At 42.2% G+C, this 16,924-nt stretch overlaps 1 protein-coding gene across 6 annotated transcripts in view; it reads left to right on the top strand.

Moving 5' to 3' along the window:
* MEGF11 (multiple EGF like domains 11) overlaps positions 1-16,924 on the top strand; it is a 312,524-nt gene that overhangs the window by 206,762 nt on the left and 88,838 nt on the right. For all 6 annotated transcript variants that reach the window (XR_012661768.1, XM_075100751.1, XM_075100754.1 and 3 more), the window contains exons 10-11: positions 3,616-3,752; positions 9,266-9,478. Coding sequence is in view for 5 of the 6 variants with exons in the window: in XM_075100751.1 (XP_074956852.1) it covers positions 3,616-3,752; positions 9,266-9,478 (350 nt within the window). In the remaining variant the exon portion in view is untranslated. The remainder of the gene's footprint in view (positions 1-3,615; positions 3,753-9,265; positions 9,479-16,924) is intronic.

Genomic DNA, 16,924 nt, shown 5'->3' with positions numbered 1-16,924 from the left:
GAGTTTCTTCTCTGCATTTTGAGGCACCCAGAGAGACTTTCCGGAAAACTGTGTTGTTGGCTGCTCTGTCCCCAGAGAAACCCTAGAGTTAACAAGTGGTGTTTGAAACAAGCATAACTGAAAATTGAAGAGAGAGATCAAGTATTCCGGGGAAAGAAACTGAAATTATAAGTAAAAGCACTCAGCTTGTAAATGTTGAGATTTTAAGTATAAAGGGTCTCTCCAGGGTTTTAATGAAAAGCTGGTAATTCAGTACACAGAGAGAGAAAAAAATATTTTTTCATGCTATATTTTTAACTCTTGGTGGTTGGAATGGTTTGGGAAGTGAGACATGAGTGGGCTGTAAACGAGCAAGCGAGATGGGATTGCTAGACAGCATGCATTTTATTTCACACCATGGATTTCTTTGACATCAGGCATTTTACTTGCTGATTTTGAGGCTTGAGACTGCACATATGTATTGAATATACCATCACGTCGGAAGAAGAGAATTCTCCCTGGATTTATACAAGTGCAAATCCACTTGGATTTTATTGCTACTGGATGAGCTGAGGCTTTTATCCTTTCCTAGGGTAGGCTTATTAACAGCAGCTCAGCTCCCTTAGGGGCTTGGTTGCCTGTGGGATATGCGAGGGGAGGCAATAAGTTGAACAGGAGGAAATTCTAGGGTTCTTAGGTCCTTCCTTGGATCCGCCATCTTCAAAGCCTGGTTCTTTTATTACTTGTAATATTTCTTTCCTCCTGCTTCCTCCCACCCAGTGCATACTCTCCCAGAAGCACAACAAGTTATACGAACAGTGTCCTGTGAGATTTTACTGTCCCATGGGTTTCTCACCAAGAGGATGATGGCTAACAGCATGTGTTGTTGAACTAGTCAAAAAAATGTGACTTCCAGCATACTACGATGTTGGGCTTTTTCCACTTCTGTGTCTTTGCAGCTGTGGGAGCTAGTGGGTGGCTGCTTTAGGGCCTCATTAACAATTTACAGGTTTAATTCTATACATCTTTCTCATTTGCAGTATTAAATTCTCCAAGCACTCTCAGGAAGTGGGGAGGGATGTTAAATTTAGCATTTACAATGCTTCTCAGAAACACTTTTGAAGGACTAGATCTCTGTACTCTGGAAAGCAGCAATTTTTCCTTACGTGACAGAACATTTGTCACTGGCAGCACACCCTGTTTGGTCCCCGGTCCCATTCTCAAGGCTCTGCATCATGGTGCCATGTTAATCAACACATTCTGCTGATCACTTCTTTCTCGTTGCCTCTGGGCTTTATGAAGCAACTACAGTTTGTACTTTTGTCTATTTTTCTTTCTGATGTGGATTTTAAACGCGGGGGTGTGTGAGAAAATGGAGCAGAAAAAAAATATTTTCTATACTACAAAATGGTAATAATGGAGCAAACAATGTCAAAAGCAGAAACTGATGAGATCAGGGCCTTAAAAAAGGTGCTGATGGGGTGAACTTTACTCATTAGATGTATAAGCAGCAGAAAACGTTGGTCTGACATTTGATCCTCCAGAGAAGGATGTTTTGGATTCCCTTAGCACATATTAATGCAAAAAGTACGCCTAAAGATTCTCTTGGCTCCGGGGGGATGCATCACAGAGTATTGCTTTCTCATCATTTGTTGATAGAAATCCTGTTCCTTTTGAGATGTGAAGAGAGAAAGTATTTATTATCAAGATAAATGGATACTTACATTTTCTGATATATAGTGTTATGTATTACTCAAGTCCAGAGACACTGGTTTTTTAACACTGTAATCTGAATGTTCTTGAACTGAGGCCAACCTGTCTATTGTACAGCCAAGGAGCCACCTATCACTGGTTAGGAAAGGCTTGAAGTACCTGTTTTATGGTGACACTGAAGAGCAGCCTCTCCACTTTGGGGTTGTTGATGTGGCTAAACTTCGCAAACCGGTGAGCGAGAACCCCAAGGAGCAAAAGTAGCCATTATGTGCCTGTTTTATCTTTTGTGTAAGTTTTGTCTAATATGTGCCTTGTTCAAAACTCAGAGCCCCTGGGGCTTGGTTAGGGAAGTAAGACTTCTGAGAGATTAAAACAAAGTGAAAATAGGGACAGAAACCCACCGTTTCTGTCGATCCCTGTGCACTGTGCATGGCACTGGCAGCAGCACCACTTGCTACAGTTGCCAAACATATTCCATTATAGGACCCCATCTTCAGATCACAGCACTGCCAGACTTGTTTTGGCTGAAGTTACTCAGCCGGATGCCAGCAGCCTCAGCTTTTATGTTTGCTCACATAAAAAAACCCCATTCATACAACTTCTAAGAAAGTCTCGGGAAATCCTTTTAAGGCCTTGGTACTTGGCAGGGGACTTTATGTGATACTTGGCGGGGAGAACACCTGAGTTTGGCAGATAAATTCTCCAGAGACACAACCCATGATAAGCGTTCTCTGCCTTGGGGCTGAACAGCTGGAACAAGGCTTGCCCAGCAATTGCTTTTCCTGATGAGCAGCGCCAGAGTGCACAACCGAGAACGACAGTCTGTCTTTTCTTCACTTTCAGGGATGGTTAAGCGGGGAGGGGAAGGAGAAAACAACTCTAACATGGGGATTTAGGTCTGGATGAAGGAGAGGACAAAGGGAGTCTGCAACAAGGATTTTGGGTGGACTCGAGTAAAGAGGCAGAAGAGCAGAGGGCTGGGAGCATAAAATGGGGGAAGGAGGTAGCCATCAAGAGGTGGATATGAGGCAGGTCAGGGGCTGAGATATGTCTCCAGGGTTGGGGATAAGGAGCTGGGAGGGTTTTGGACGATGCATCCAGCCAGTGTTCAGGGATTAGGCAGATTTTCCACTGCAAAATCACTTCAGCAGTGCTGGTGTGGAGAGTTAAGTTGCTTCTGTGTCATCACTGGTGGCCTTCTGCAACTGCCCCAATCTCTTGTCCCCCATCCTGCCTCCTCCGAGGCTTAGGCACTGGCAATGCCGTTCTGTACTACTTGACGAGATGAGAGCGGGGGCTGGATGAGGGCAGAGGGAATGAAGAAGGTAGGATCTGAAGAGCAGTAGAGGTCTTCTCCAGCAGTTGGATTTGGTCTTCTAGGGATGAAGTGGAGCTGCCTGAACAGAGGAGATCATCACAGACTATCACAACTAGCAGAACTTCATCCTCCCAGTGCAGCCTTTCCAACAATCCCCCCCTTCCCAAATGTTCACTTTGTGACACCCAGGGTAGGTCCAACAACTTTTCTGACTCTCTGTTTCACAGAAAAACCCCACCAGCTCATATGCAGCTTTGTAACCTTCTCTGGTTGCTTTTAACCTCTCCCAAGCCTTCCTGCATCTATATGAGGGGCAGTGAATATTCTGCCACCACAGCTGAAGTTTATGAGGGAGATCCGACGAAGACAATTATCAGTGCCTGTACAGCGGCAAGAAAAATCCCTTCTGGAGACAGGGTAGACAGACATTTACCCTGGGAGCAGAATTCTGAGACTGTCTTTAGCCCATCTTAAACAGAAAAAATATTGCTGCTACACTTAGATCTAGTTTTAGCAAGAAGGACAATAAATATCCAATCTGCATATAGAAGTTTATCGCATTTTGAATGTTGACTGAAATATCGCTCTCTCTGTAACCTTACCAGGGGCTGGTGTGTGCACAGCCGTGTCCTCCTGGAACATTTGGAATTAACTGCAGCCAGGACTGTCCATGCCACAACGGAGGACACTGTGATCCCGTGACAGGAAAATGCATCTGTACAGCTGGCTATATAGGAGACAGGTAAAAATCAAACTCCCAAAGCCTTTAGTTTTAACCATGAATTGGCAACGTTTATATCCTTTCTAGGACAATCTTACTCTCTGAAGAATGGTGTTACTTTTCTATTGCTCCAATTAGGTTCATCCTTCTGAAGCAGTTCAAGCATTATAAATGTGGCAATGCTATTACTTTTTATTGGCAATGCTTTCCATTTACAGGGTGTTTTAAATATTACTTCTAAAATTTAATTGATTAAATTCAATTTAGATATTTACAGTGATAAATTTAATAGGGAGCATTACATGTTTACAAGATATGTAAATGAACTATATTTATACACATTAATATCCTCAAGAGTAAGCAATGCAGCAGTTTAATGTTTCCTTCAGCCCCTCTGTGCTGCTGCAGCACTGATCCATCTCAGACACCAACAAAAGGGGATAAACCCTCAAAATTTACAAATGAGAGCCTTCTCCCATAAATCAATCAGAGGAGATGATAATATCATTTTACAAAAGTGTCGGTGATTTAGCCAAATGACTACACACCAAAGTCAAGGTGGGATTGTAACGCATGTTGCCTTGGCCCTCCACCTAATCCTGCTGGCAGGGCTAACAGTGGTGGGGAGGCTGCAGTTAAACAAGCTTTCCTATGCACTTTTCACTAGGGGTTGGACTATGTCACCAGGGTTTCCAGAGACCGTGGGCACAGCTCACTAGTGTATGCTGTGCTAAAGCCCTTCCTCCTGTATCTTCCCTTTATTATTAGCCAGAAGAAGCCAGTATCAGCATACTGACATATGCTACAATTGTACTTCTGTGCAGCAAAGCTCAGTGGAATTTCTTATTTCTTGCTTTCATCGTACAATCAGCGAGTCTTTATAGCACACAAACAGACCAACCTTCGACACTGTGCTGGGGTTCAGAAGGCCATGTTCTTTCCCATTAAATGCAGAAGTTCCTTGTTTCCATTTTGTCAACAGCGGTAATTGGAGGGGGCTCTGGAGATTATGTCAGGATTTGCATGTGGTTGAATATGGTGGAAATGCTAATTATTTCAAATTAATTTAGTGGAGAAGACATCAGTGTTTCTCTTCCCCCATCCTCCATCTGGAGACAATGATTTCAGCTATAGGGTCCCATACAACTACTGTTGCTAACCAAAGCTTTCTCTTTCTCACCTTTTGGAGACGATTTCACTAAAGCAAGCAACTGAGCAGCCTGGACACTTACACTGGTGTCCACACTTCAATTGCAAGCCATCCCCAGTCCTGGCCTTGCTCAGGAAGGATGACAGAGGCCCTCTGTCTCCGGGACTCCTCATTTGGTTGATGCAGACCTAGACCGATTTCTGACTGTAGGTGAATCAACAGCGTTAGAGCTGTCGGGGTCTCCCAGCCAGGAGCCTGCAGCTGAGCCAGCGTCTTTGCTTGGCTGCCAATACAGCCCCCAGCCACGAGGGAGGATGTACAGCAGAAGAGCTGGCTCTGCAGCAGGCATGTGGCACAGCAAAAGAATAGTAATGGAGTTGCTGAACTGTCTGCACCTTTGGGGATGAGGATGGCAAGCAGAAAGCAGAAGACCTAGTTCTGCCTGCTGACAAAAGCAGAGGTTTTTGCTGCTGATCCCCCATTCGAGAGGGGCTGGAGAAAGTGGCTTGGGAAGAGACCGAGGAGAGGAGGCACTACAGGGCAGCCCTGACCGGAGTTCACAAGCATCGTCCTTGAGCAAAGTGGGAGTGCGGGCTCTTCAGATCTATAGCTGGAGAAAAGTGAGAGAGATTTGGACTCGAGAGGGAGATGTGGGCTGGGAAGACAGAAGCAGGGAGGGAGAAAATAAGGCATGATCAGCTGGAGGAGGTGGAAAAGAATCCAAGGGAAGGTCTCACTGTGGACCTGCACCCAAGCAAAGCCCTTAGGAATGGCTCACCTGCCCCCTCCTGGAGCAGGGCAGTAAAAGATAGACACCGAAGGGAGAGGCAGAAGAGCAGAAACGGAAGCGTGTGGAAGGGTGAATGAGAACAGGAGAAAGTTAGGTAAACGAGCAGTTAGGAAAGCTTTTCTAGCAGCAGGAAAAACTGTGTTAGCCTGGAAATTCCCACCTTTCAGACGGGTTCTCAGATGGCTAAAGCATGTTTGCCTACCAGCCTTTAATCAGCCTTGAATAAGAGAAGCAAAACCTTAGGCCCATTATATTCAGTTGGAGTTCTGCCTCTTACTTGGGCTAGGACCGCGTGTTGCCTGTAATGGTTTGCGCTGAACAGGCTCCTGTACCTTTTCCTTGCTGTTAACTACAGTTAGCTAATGGCAGATTGCCCGTTGATTTCAGTGAGGGCAGGAGGAGGCACAAGGGCTTTGAAAAGTCTAAATTGCTTTCCTTCATTATGTGTTCATACAGCATGGACAATGGGACAGATCAGTCAGCACCATTTTAGCTTAAAGTCTTACTTTACTTTCTGGATCTCATGCAACCGTTGCAGTGTTGCGGTACAATTGCAAGTATAGCAGGAGAATGCTGCTGCACAACAAAACAGTGTTTTCTTTAAAATTTTACAAGGCACTGAAAAAATTCTCATAATAATAACAGATATTGTGAATAACAACAATGAAACCTTAACATACTTTATCTCCTATCACCTTTTTTAATTGTCAGTAAGTACTATGTAACACTACAGTTCATCGTCTTGTACAGAAGATAATAACATAGAGTTAGATAAATATTTGTGGAGATGAAAGGGTTGTAAAGGTCTATGTAAGCGTAATTGCCACACTTTGTTGCCTACCTGTTTTCCAGGAAGCGGCACTGCACTACGCACCCAGCAAATTGGCAAGCACTATTAATAACTCCAGGCAGCTTTGTGCTCTGCTAAAATGACTGGATGTGTCATGTAAATGTATGTTTTACAAACTCGAAAGGAATAATAGCAGAAGCACAGTTAGAAGCTGAGGATGGGGTGTCTAAGAATGCAGTGGCTGACAGAAGACGTGAACGTACTGTTTTAGCTTTGTTTTCCATGTTGCCATTAAACCTACAGATGAAGTCTTAACAGAATAAATAGAATAAATACCACATTTGTTATAACAACGTGAGCGGTCTTATTCTCTTCTTGTTGTGTTTGTACCTGTATCTTTTATCGACAGAGTGGCAATCTCCAGGTTAGCGTCTTTTGGATGGCTTTTAATATTTGTCTGAGCTACATAAATGTGATCATTACTTCAAAACAAACAAACAGAAAAGCCTAAAAAACTTTACAGCTTTATTCCATGAAAAAAAAATTTGTCTGGAAAAAATGTAGGTGTATGTACTAAGTTCATCTGTTAAGCAGGCTGTCTTATGTTTAATATTTTGTGAAATTGCTTCCATTAATTCTACAGGTGACAGCCATATTATCCTATCCCAACCCAAATAATTATAGTACATATTAAAGTTCAGTGGATATTATAATACGAATCTCCCCAGATAGGCAGAAAGCAATGTAAATTAAACAAGACACATAACTAGGGCTTAGCAGCTCATTTTGTAATTTAATTGAACAATGTATCTGGTTGTTAATGGTGCTATGGACACATTAGATTGATATGTTGCAAAGCAAAGATGTTTAAGTAGAAAGCTAATTCCTGCTGTGATTATTCTTACGTTCCAGAGGAGTCATTATTAGTATTCTTTGTATAAAATTCATTAGTGGTAGCTGCTTGATCTCCAAATAAATAAGTTGGTTAAATTGTTAGTAGAAAAAGGCTAATTATGTAAATGGATTAGGTCGTCAATATTTCATTTCCAGATGCTTTTCTTCCTGCTAGGTAATGCTTCATCTTCTATAAATATAGAATGATATAGTGCACTATTGACTAAGTATTTGTCTCATCGAGTACAGTGCTCTCCTGCTAACTAGCAGAGCTGTGTACAGCACTGGAGACATAAGGCATCTTAGCATGTTTGTCATTGCATTTCATTTGCTTTAAGCGTTTCAGTCCTAATGTTACCCATTCTTTGCTGGTTATTTCCTTTGCAGCTGAACTACCCTGAGAGCAGCAGGGCCAGCAGCCAGCATCGCTGGTGATCCCCTGGGCTCTTTCCCTTCCTGTTTGTCACAGGCTCCTCTCTTCCCTGGGTCTCATATGGACTCCTGAACTTGGATAGTGTAACTCGGGACTGTGTTGGTGCTTGCTGCATTTAAATCACTAGCTAGGACTTGTGCTTTTTTCAGTTATTTTTAGTAGAACGTGATAATCCGAAGCTGCAAAAGTAATGCTCTTCTTATACACTGACTGTGTTCGTTGCAGTTTTGCCTGGCTTGCATCACACATTAATCTTTTATTACTGATCATTATATTAACTCTCACCTGCCAGCTGTGAAATGACCTGCAGAAAGACATTTAACAATTGCCTCTATCCACTGAGTTTACAGTATACACTTTAATCAATGCTCAGGATTAAATTAATGCTGATAGGCAATTTCCAATATCTGGCATCCATGCGATAAGGGAATTGGGCTTTTCTGGGCTTCTTTTTCTTCTTTTATTAACTGAAAAAGGCCTATCTGTATTTCACGGTGGATCATGTAAACTCTAGTACTGACTCATTGCAGAATTTTGAAACCGCTGAATTATGTTAAGCGCAGAATCTGTTGCTTTCTTTAGGACCTTAGCTGAGCTTTTCGAAGTAGGAAATATTACGAACACTTAAACTGGTTGTATAGGACAATGCAACAGACGTTTTGGCAGATTTCATAATGTATCCAGTAGGGAAATATTTTAAACAGTGCATGGAAGGTGCAATTTAAAACAATCTGTGTATAGTGTTTGCAGGTTCTATTTTTATGTGTATCAAATATTAAAAATGTTGGCAATTTTGGAGAAGATACTACACTAAGGAGCGTGAAAGTGATTTGTCTTGAGATTTTATACTATTGAGCACCCCTGGAGCAAGAGATGAAAAGCAAATTTGAGCTTCAGTTACTCAGAACACATGCAAAAGACAAAGGGGTATATTTTCTCCTAGTTGGTGTAAAGCTGGTGCAATGACAGCATAGAGGGAAAGTAAAACTATACGTTACTGGAGGACACTTTACTCAATATTGCTTAATAGACCGCATTCCCTTTCAATCCTCATTATCACTAAGAGGACCATATGCTTTTAAAAAAGGTGCACAATCCTTCTGTAATAAAGAGAAAGCAAACAGATGAGGGGTTTTTTTATAAAGTATCTTATTCTATATCAATTTCTTACGGTTGATGAATGGAATTGTCAAGGTCCAGGCAACAAGAATGCACTTTGTTAACAAAGGTAATATTAACTAATGCAAATTTTGCAGGATATAATTGGACAGAGATTAATGCACTTTCAGTTAACTGCAATTTACATGCCCAAGATATCGCATCGCTCCAATGATATCATCAGTTCATAATATATTACTTAAATAAAAGAGCAATGATTTTGTACTTAATTCATTAACAAAAACATTCCTGTGTAAAAGTCATAAGCAGGCTGGTCTATAGCATTTGATTGGGTCCTGTCTCACATATTTCCTTGCAGGTGCCAAGAAGAGTGTCCTATTGGGACATACGGCTTTCAGTGCACACAAAGATGTGACTGCCAAAATGGTGCAAAGTGTTACCATGTAAATGGAGCGTGTATGTGTGACCCTGGATTTAAAGGGATTTATTGCCAAGAAAGAATGTGTCCAGAAGGGTTTTATGGCCTCAAATGCAACAAGAGATGTCCTTGCAATATTACCAACACTCTCAGGTATGTACATCGTGTTATGTACTAGTGCAGGGACTGTCAAATCAAGACTGGTCAAATAAAAGCATTGGGAAGAAATTCAGTTAACTACACCTACTCCCTTTTTCTCTGTAGTTTTAATTAAGAACACAGGCTGTTCCTCTGGGTTGCAACCTTTGATTTAAATGACCCCAGGTTCTGAACCGTAAGCCTCAGTCCAACCAGCTACTAAGTATGTGCCTGTTAACTTGTTCAACAGTTCTGCGAAAGTCTGAAGCAATCTGACATATGGCCTTATCCTGTAACTGCAGTCTTCTGGGCATTAGAACTAGCATATGATGCCCGTATGTATGTATAACAACTCACTGAAGTTTAAAAAATAGAGATATATTTACTCAAATCCATCATTTTGGCTCTTTTTATGATTGGGTTTTCATGTTAAATCTATAGACTGCAAGGGGACTTTAAAAATGAAACCTAATTTGCTTCAGTTTATGTCTCGTGGCAAATTACCTTGTTGAAAACACTTGAGGCAGATGTATAAATAGACTGAAATCAATATCCCCAAGTCAGTCTACAGAACTGTAATGAAATCAGCATTGTCAAAATAGACATCTCTTCTCTTCTCGTGTGCCTACTTTTGCTCTTCATTCAGTATGTGTATGTGTGAAATAGTCAGGAAAACAAATATCAGGCAAATATACCTAAACCGAAATAAACCTCACTTAAAAGGTCAGGTTTTGATGTTTTATTTCCTCTTCTGTTTTTAGGACCTGATGTTTGAGGTTCTCATTACTAAGAGCTAGAGCCACAACCAGACTTGAGCACCTAACATGAGATAGGTTGGATTTACTGTCCTGTTGCAGGCTTGAATAAGTTTTCTGAGTCTGGAAAAGAGGAAGAATTTAAGACTCTTCCCTATTATCCTATTTGTTACCTTTTATAACCCCTTGCCTTGTATACCAGCTGCTGAAATTGCTACTTGGAGATTTCCTCACTCCCTCACACGCAGTAAAGCCTGGACAGCAAAACCACCCTGGCCTGAGCTATTCTGACGGACTAGAGTGCCCACATTTCCTCGCCATGCCTGCAAGATGCTAAGCCTCTCAGCTCCCACTTGATTTTTTCCTTTTTCTGTCCATTACTGTTAAGCATTCATAGCCAATTCAGGATTGTGTAGGCTTCAGAGGGAGGTGGGGATAATTGATGCCCAAGCAAATATGCCCTTGATACGGACATTCTTCAATTTCAAACCAGACAGGTAGGGACCTGACTGTCTTGCTGATGATGGCAAACCTACCTTGCAATCTTGCAGCCTGTTAAAATATAAACAGTCTCCTTCAATTATGTATGCAAGCAATACCCCCTAATTTGCGTGCCTGCACGCACACACGCATACACACACAGAAAAACTTCAGGCAAATCTGTTTGTGTGCTTGAGATAGACACTATTCGTCTCAGTCTCGGAAATAAATAGGTGATCTTTCTTATGAATTCAGGTTCAACTGTGAGTGGTGAGGTTTTGCTTAATTGAAAGGCAGAGCTCACAATGGATTATTTAAAAGCCTTGTAATTCTGGTGATATGAGTCCTCTACAGAAAGATAGCTCTAGCTCTGTTGGGTTTGACAGTGAGGATCCAAATTGTTCGACACCTCAGAGGTAGCTCCGTACAACAGGCTTCTATCACTTCTGATTATTTTGTGCACAATGAAATCATTGCAAAAAATAATGTCCCTAAGGCATGAGCTGGGCATTATACACAAAAGCTTAATGTTGTGTTGTAGTGAGGATAGGGGATGTCTCAAGAATTACTGCAGAGTGAGCTAAGGTATAAATTCCTGCATGTCACACTACTCCGCAGTACCTGCCAGTGTGCACGACTTAAACCTGCGGTAAATGCAAGGTAAACTGCTTCTTGGTGAAAGCTGTTCTTCCTGTGTCCTGGACGGTGAGAATATGCTCTTGGTCAGTAGGTGACACGGTGTGTCTGCACCCCCTCTCCCAGCTGCAGAACTCTCTGTGCACCCATTTATCGGGAAGGTGTAAAGAGAGTGGAAGGACTACAGGCCACGGGCAAGGCTGAGCTTGGCTGCTCTTTCTCAGCTAACTGCTCAATTCATTAAGACTCTTTTAAGTGGGGGAAGATAGTGGGTTTGAGGGTGCAAGAGTCCATCCTGGGTTACTCAAAGAACTACCCGGGGGATGCTCTGGGGGTTTGCCAGAAGATCCTTCCTGAAAGAACAGACTAGCACCATCCAGCTGTGAAGAACGGTGAGGTCTCAAGTTTGAGGAGCTCAGAAGGGGGGAGGATGGAATCATCTCACAATTCTTTCCTGGGTGTGTGGTCATTCCTACACATCATGTACCTGTCCTGTGCCCAGTTGCTGTCTGACAGGTATATTTTATCCCTTCCCTCCCATCACTGCTCCGTCAGCTTCACTTGCAGCATGCTCTGCTAAGATGGTATCTCTGTTTCCTTAATAAATGAGTCTAGCCTCTCCATTGATAAAATCTCCCATTTTCCTACATCTTATCACTGCTGTTATGGAACAAAGAGATATCAGCAAGCTGTAGATCTGCAGAATTTCTTTCATTCACCCATGGTATTTCAGCTTTCCACTTTTCAATGAGCTCCTCAAAGTGCTGTCAGTGTCTGAGCTGAGGAGTATCAGAGTTGACGGGAAATGACCTGCTCCAGAGGCACTCCATATTCTGAACAAATCTTTTCACTGATTGTTTAACCGGTCCCATACAGCACACTTCCCACCCACCTCCTCCCATTCCTCCCCTGAATCTTTGTCATTACTGGAACTGTGGTCTTCCAAAGTGATTTGTTTACTGACAGCTGTCTATTTTCCCCAGAAGAAGTTTAAACTGTCAGCTACTTGTTGTGATACCTAGGTGTGTAGGATAATTATATAAACACTTGAAAGAAAGGGAGGGAAGCTTACTTATTTCCATCAGTGGTTTTGACTCCTTTGATCTGGTTATTGGAGAGCGGGCTGGAATGGAAAGTTCTGGGGGCTTTGAGGAGCGGCTTGGGTAGGAACATTAAGAAATACACAATCAGCTTTTCTATTTTAATAGATCTGTCTATTTTAACGTCTGAAGAAACCAGTGTGATCATCTAGTCTAACCTCCTGCACAGTAATGGCTGGAGAACATCATTCGATAATTTCTGCATCAAAGCACGCTGAAAGGCACTTTGTACAGGACTTTCAAACAACCCCAGAATTAGGTAATTTAGAATGCGCTGGTGACTTGGGCTGTCCTTCCACAGGGTAGGATACACCTCTAAAAAAATTTCCCCATGCAAAAAGCCCATGTTGAGACAGTCTAGAACAGTAAGAAAGGCACAATCCTGGCTTGCTCTTCTGAAAAGCAGAGAGGGAAATGAATAGCAGGAATAGTCTCAGCCACCCACCCTTCTTTAACACTGGTGTGGAGCCATATGCCTTCAGTAATGTCCCTCCCAGGTCAGAGGCATGAGAAGGGAAGGAAGACACAGTGACCTCTTAAGCCCTGACACTTTCCTACTGTGACAAAGCCTAATGAAATGGATAGATCTCCAGAGGCTCTAATATTGCCTCAACACTGAAAAGTTTGGAAGGACTAAACTCTGGACCTTACATGAAGTTTTGCCTTGACCTAAATCTATAACGTGCTTGAATGAGGCTGGCATTGAAGACATGCTGGGCCGAAGTAGCGGCCTTACAGTCTCATTGTAGCTACTTCTTTAAAAGCAAGAGGACATTTTAGTAATGGAGACTGAATGTAGTATCGACACTAAAAGACAGCAAATACTGTTAAAAAAGGATTAGGGCTGTTGTTAATTAAGATAAGATGACTGGTGCTAGTGTATAAACAGAAAGTCAGGAAATTCACTGGGAAGAAGTTGTTTTGGCTGAAAGATATGTGGGGAGCAAATTCAGAATTTGGAATAGACTGTGCTGTCTAAAGCATTTCTTTCCCCAGTTTGCCTTAAGAAAGTTAAATTACCTGGTTCCCTCAGATTTCCTCAAAATTAGATGCTTAAAAAATATGAAGGTCAAAACTTAGTTTCTGTTTTTCAGTTCAGCTAGTAAATTTAAAAAAAAAAAAAATCTTTTATTTCTGTAAACGTGGCTCAAAAGCCAGGGACCATATAGCAGCTTCCAAACTGCAGCAAGAGCCATGGAACAATTTCCTTCTCATGCCATGTTTTGCGCTGTGGACAGCTTCCAGTTTCCACCTCTACTTGGCCTGCTGCCAGAGAAACACTTGGCTGCTTGCAGTCGCTCTAGGTTTTCTACACTATTCCTTCCTGTTATGCAAGAGATTTGAAGAAATTAAAGTTGTTAAGATTCAATGCAAAATACTAACACTGCCAAACGCTTTCAAGAGTGTAAGGTTCCCTTCCTGCTTGCAGCCAGTGGTTGGAAAGCAGGTGTTAGTGGCGTTGCCTTCTGGGGTCCTTTCAGAGGCCCCACGTTGTCTTACCCATCCGTTAAGTGATCCTTCTCCAGGGGAATCGTTTTTGTTCCTTAATTTCGGTTTTTTGGTGGCGTGGAGAAGTGCCTTACACCCGCGGCACCCCATGCTGGCAAATGTTATGTGGCTCATGACCTTGAAAGGTGCATTCAGCACAGGAAGGGAGGGATTATGTGAGAAAATCACATCGCTAACTGTGTTTCCTATTCTTTGCTTCAACACATTCGCCTCATTAAGTGCCTCAAACTTTTCAACTTCAATGCAGCTAGCATCTAGTTCACTGGATAGGCCGGATGCATAAACGGCTGGCTGGATGATAGATGAGTTTCCTAGCTATAGTTAAATGTCTAGGTATACAGTTTAAACAGAGTGAAATTTCACAGAATACTAATATAATAAGAGAGAAGCATTCCTAACTCCACACATACGTGCATACATATATTATTTCTACATCATGTGTTGCAATATATTTAGTGTGTAACTCTGATGACTTTAATTACTGGAATAGTTCATACATACCAGAATAGAAAATACAATTAATAATAATAATTAGTACTATTTAGTGAAATCAGCTGCAGATCTTAAAAGGGATTCCAAAGAAAGAAAGGCATCGTTTTACAGATGGGAAAGATGAAGGCAGAAAGAGTAAGTTACATGGCCAAGATTCACTGGCAGGACTGGGAAGAGAACAGCTGTCTTCTGAATTTTGGTTAAGCATCTACATCGCTGCCATCTTCAAGTTAACACTGCATCAGAGCACCTTAATTTTCAAACAAGCGTGTGGGATTCAGGGCACTGTATTCTTTGTATCTGAGACATCTCCTCTGTCCCCTGGTTGGACGTAGCCTGCAACCTCATTTCAGACCTAGCTATGTAGGTTTGAGGTCCTTTTGCTTGTTACGCTACCGTAACGCTGTGGTGTGTGTTAACGTGTGGCTTGGCAAAAGCTTTGGGAAGATCTATTCTGTTACTGTCAAGGAGAAGCTTCCCTTCCCCTGCTGTACAGCCTATTCACCAACTGTTGCTACCTACCCACCACTATTGTTATGGGTACCATAACCCTGGAATTTTATGGGAGGGACTTTTCCTAATCCTACAATGCCAGCACTCTGTCAGACAACGAAAGGTAAGTATTTCAGAGCACTGAAGGACTACAAGTGCTTCGCCTAGGAGAAAACCAAAACTCTGATATGCTCAGGCTGATAATAAAGTTGTTCTTGCTTCAACAGGAAGGTTATATGGATGCAGGGACCCAAACAACTGCATTGGACTTTTCCTAGCTCATAGCCTCATAACAGAGTGGAAAAAGGCTTCAGGGGGGCAGCATATGGTCTCAACCTTCTGCTGGACCTTGGTTTGGAGTCCAAGCCCCCTGCCTGCTGCAGACACTTCTGCAAAGCCTGTTTGGTTCTTGCTTCTTATTTGCGTGCATGTTAGGGTGATTTTTAGTCCTTAATATATAGCTCGCATCCCATGCAAAAAAGCTGTCTATTTTGATGAAGGAGCCAACCTTGGAGTAGAAATACTTACTGAGTATAGTATTTTCAATTGAATTGTCATAGACTGATTCAAACTGCCACGATCATATATTATGTTTGAAAGATTTAATTTAGCCAACAGATGCAGTTCTTGTGGAACCGTATGATACGTGCAGTAGTAGTGAAAATGGAGAAACAAAAAATCCACTTTAGAATATTTCTCTGATGTTTAGCTTTCTGCTCCTATTAGGTAATGATTAATAGACGCAGAGGGGGAAAAACGAGCTTTTATTATTTTCATCTGAATGTTAAGAGGTGCTTTGTGAACAACCATAATTTCAGGGACTGCTTTGTCAGAAGAATTTCCTGGATGGTAGTTTGTTAAGCTGATGAATTGTTTTAATTAGTCAGTAAAACACTATTTATGATGAAACGTATGACACACACACAATTTGATCATTCTTAGTCACAACAGTATGTGGCTAACCTCTCCTACCAGTAATTGCCAGAAACATACTTGGAAATTTCATTTTATGAGGTTACCTTGAAAATTAACATATATGATATTAATTTTATAGGTGTAAAGAAACCCATTCAGTCATGTCTGCAATATTACACTATAGCAATAATCATAAAGGGGAATAAATAATTTCTATGAGGCAAAAAACCCGGAGACAGGCCCACGGAGAGGCGCCACATTGCAGAACTCTATTCTTTCTTGTTCTGAGAATAATATAGAAAATCTGATTTGTAGCAATATTATCTCTCATCTTTCTCACAGAGGTCTAGACAGTGCTATTATGGTACAATCTTGCAGTGCAGGGGCCCTCAGAGCATTCTGAGCTCTCAAGTGAAGCCTTGTACTCCCAGCTGGCTGCAGACAACATGGGTTCCTTTTCCATCCCCTCTCCATCCCCTGCTTTCTCTTCTGAACACCTTATCTCCACAAACTAGACATCCCCCGTGCTGTCCCTTCCCACCCCCCAGAAACCTCCATCTCTTCAGTCCAGGACTTAACACATCTCCAGCCTTCTCCTCCTTTCCTAGCCCCAGCCTCAGCGTGGCTGTCCTGCTGTGAGAAGTTAGTGCCCTAAGGAAACCAGGGAGATGCTCTTTCTGTTTGTAGAGAGAAAATGGTGAATAAAGATAAACTCTTTCACAGCAGGAGGAACAAAGGGGTAAGTCTTCCACCTACCAGATGCAGAAGGACCAGGCACTGTCCGGTCTTTTGGGCTTGACTCGCCTTTCTGCTTTTCTCTCTGTGTGCTCTCACACAGTGTGGAATTGTCTGGATAGAAACGAAAGCCAGAGGATTCATGTTGGGCAGTAATGCTTGTTATTCAGCATAAAGGAACTTCACTCATTTCCCTGCACAGCTGAGATTTAGTCCCAGGGCTCCTGTTGACTCCTCCACAAATAAATCCCAAGGCTTCAGGTAGTGATCAGTTCTGTTCACTATGGCTGAACAGGCCCTGCAAAACTCTTCCACGGAGATTTTTCCCTTTCAATGCACTTTCCTTT

Source organism: Phalacrocorax aristotelis, chromosome 7 (genome assembly GCF_949628215.1).
Source record: "Phalacrocorax aristotelis chromosome 7, bGulAri2.1, whole genome shotgun sequence".
NCBI classification, from domain to species: domain Eukaryota; kingdom Metazoa; phylum Chordata; class Aves; order Suliformes; family Phalacrocoracidae; genus Phalacrocorax; species Phalacrocorax aristotelis.
Note: the sequence above shows the minus strand (reverse complement) of the source record. Positions and strands in the feature narration are given on the sequence as shown.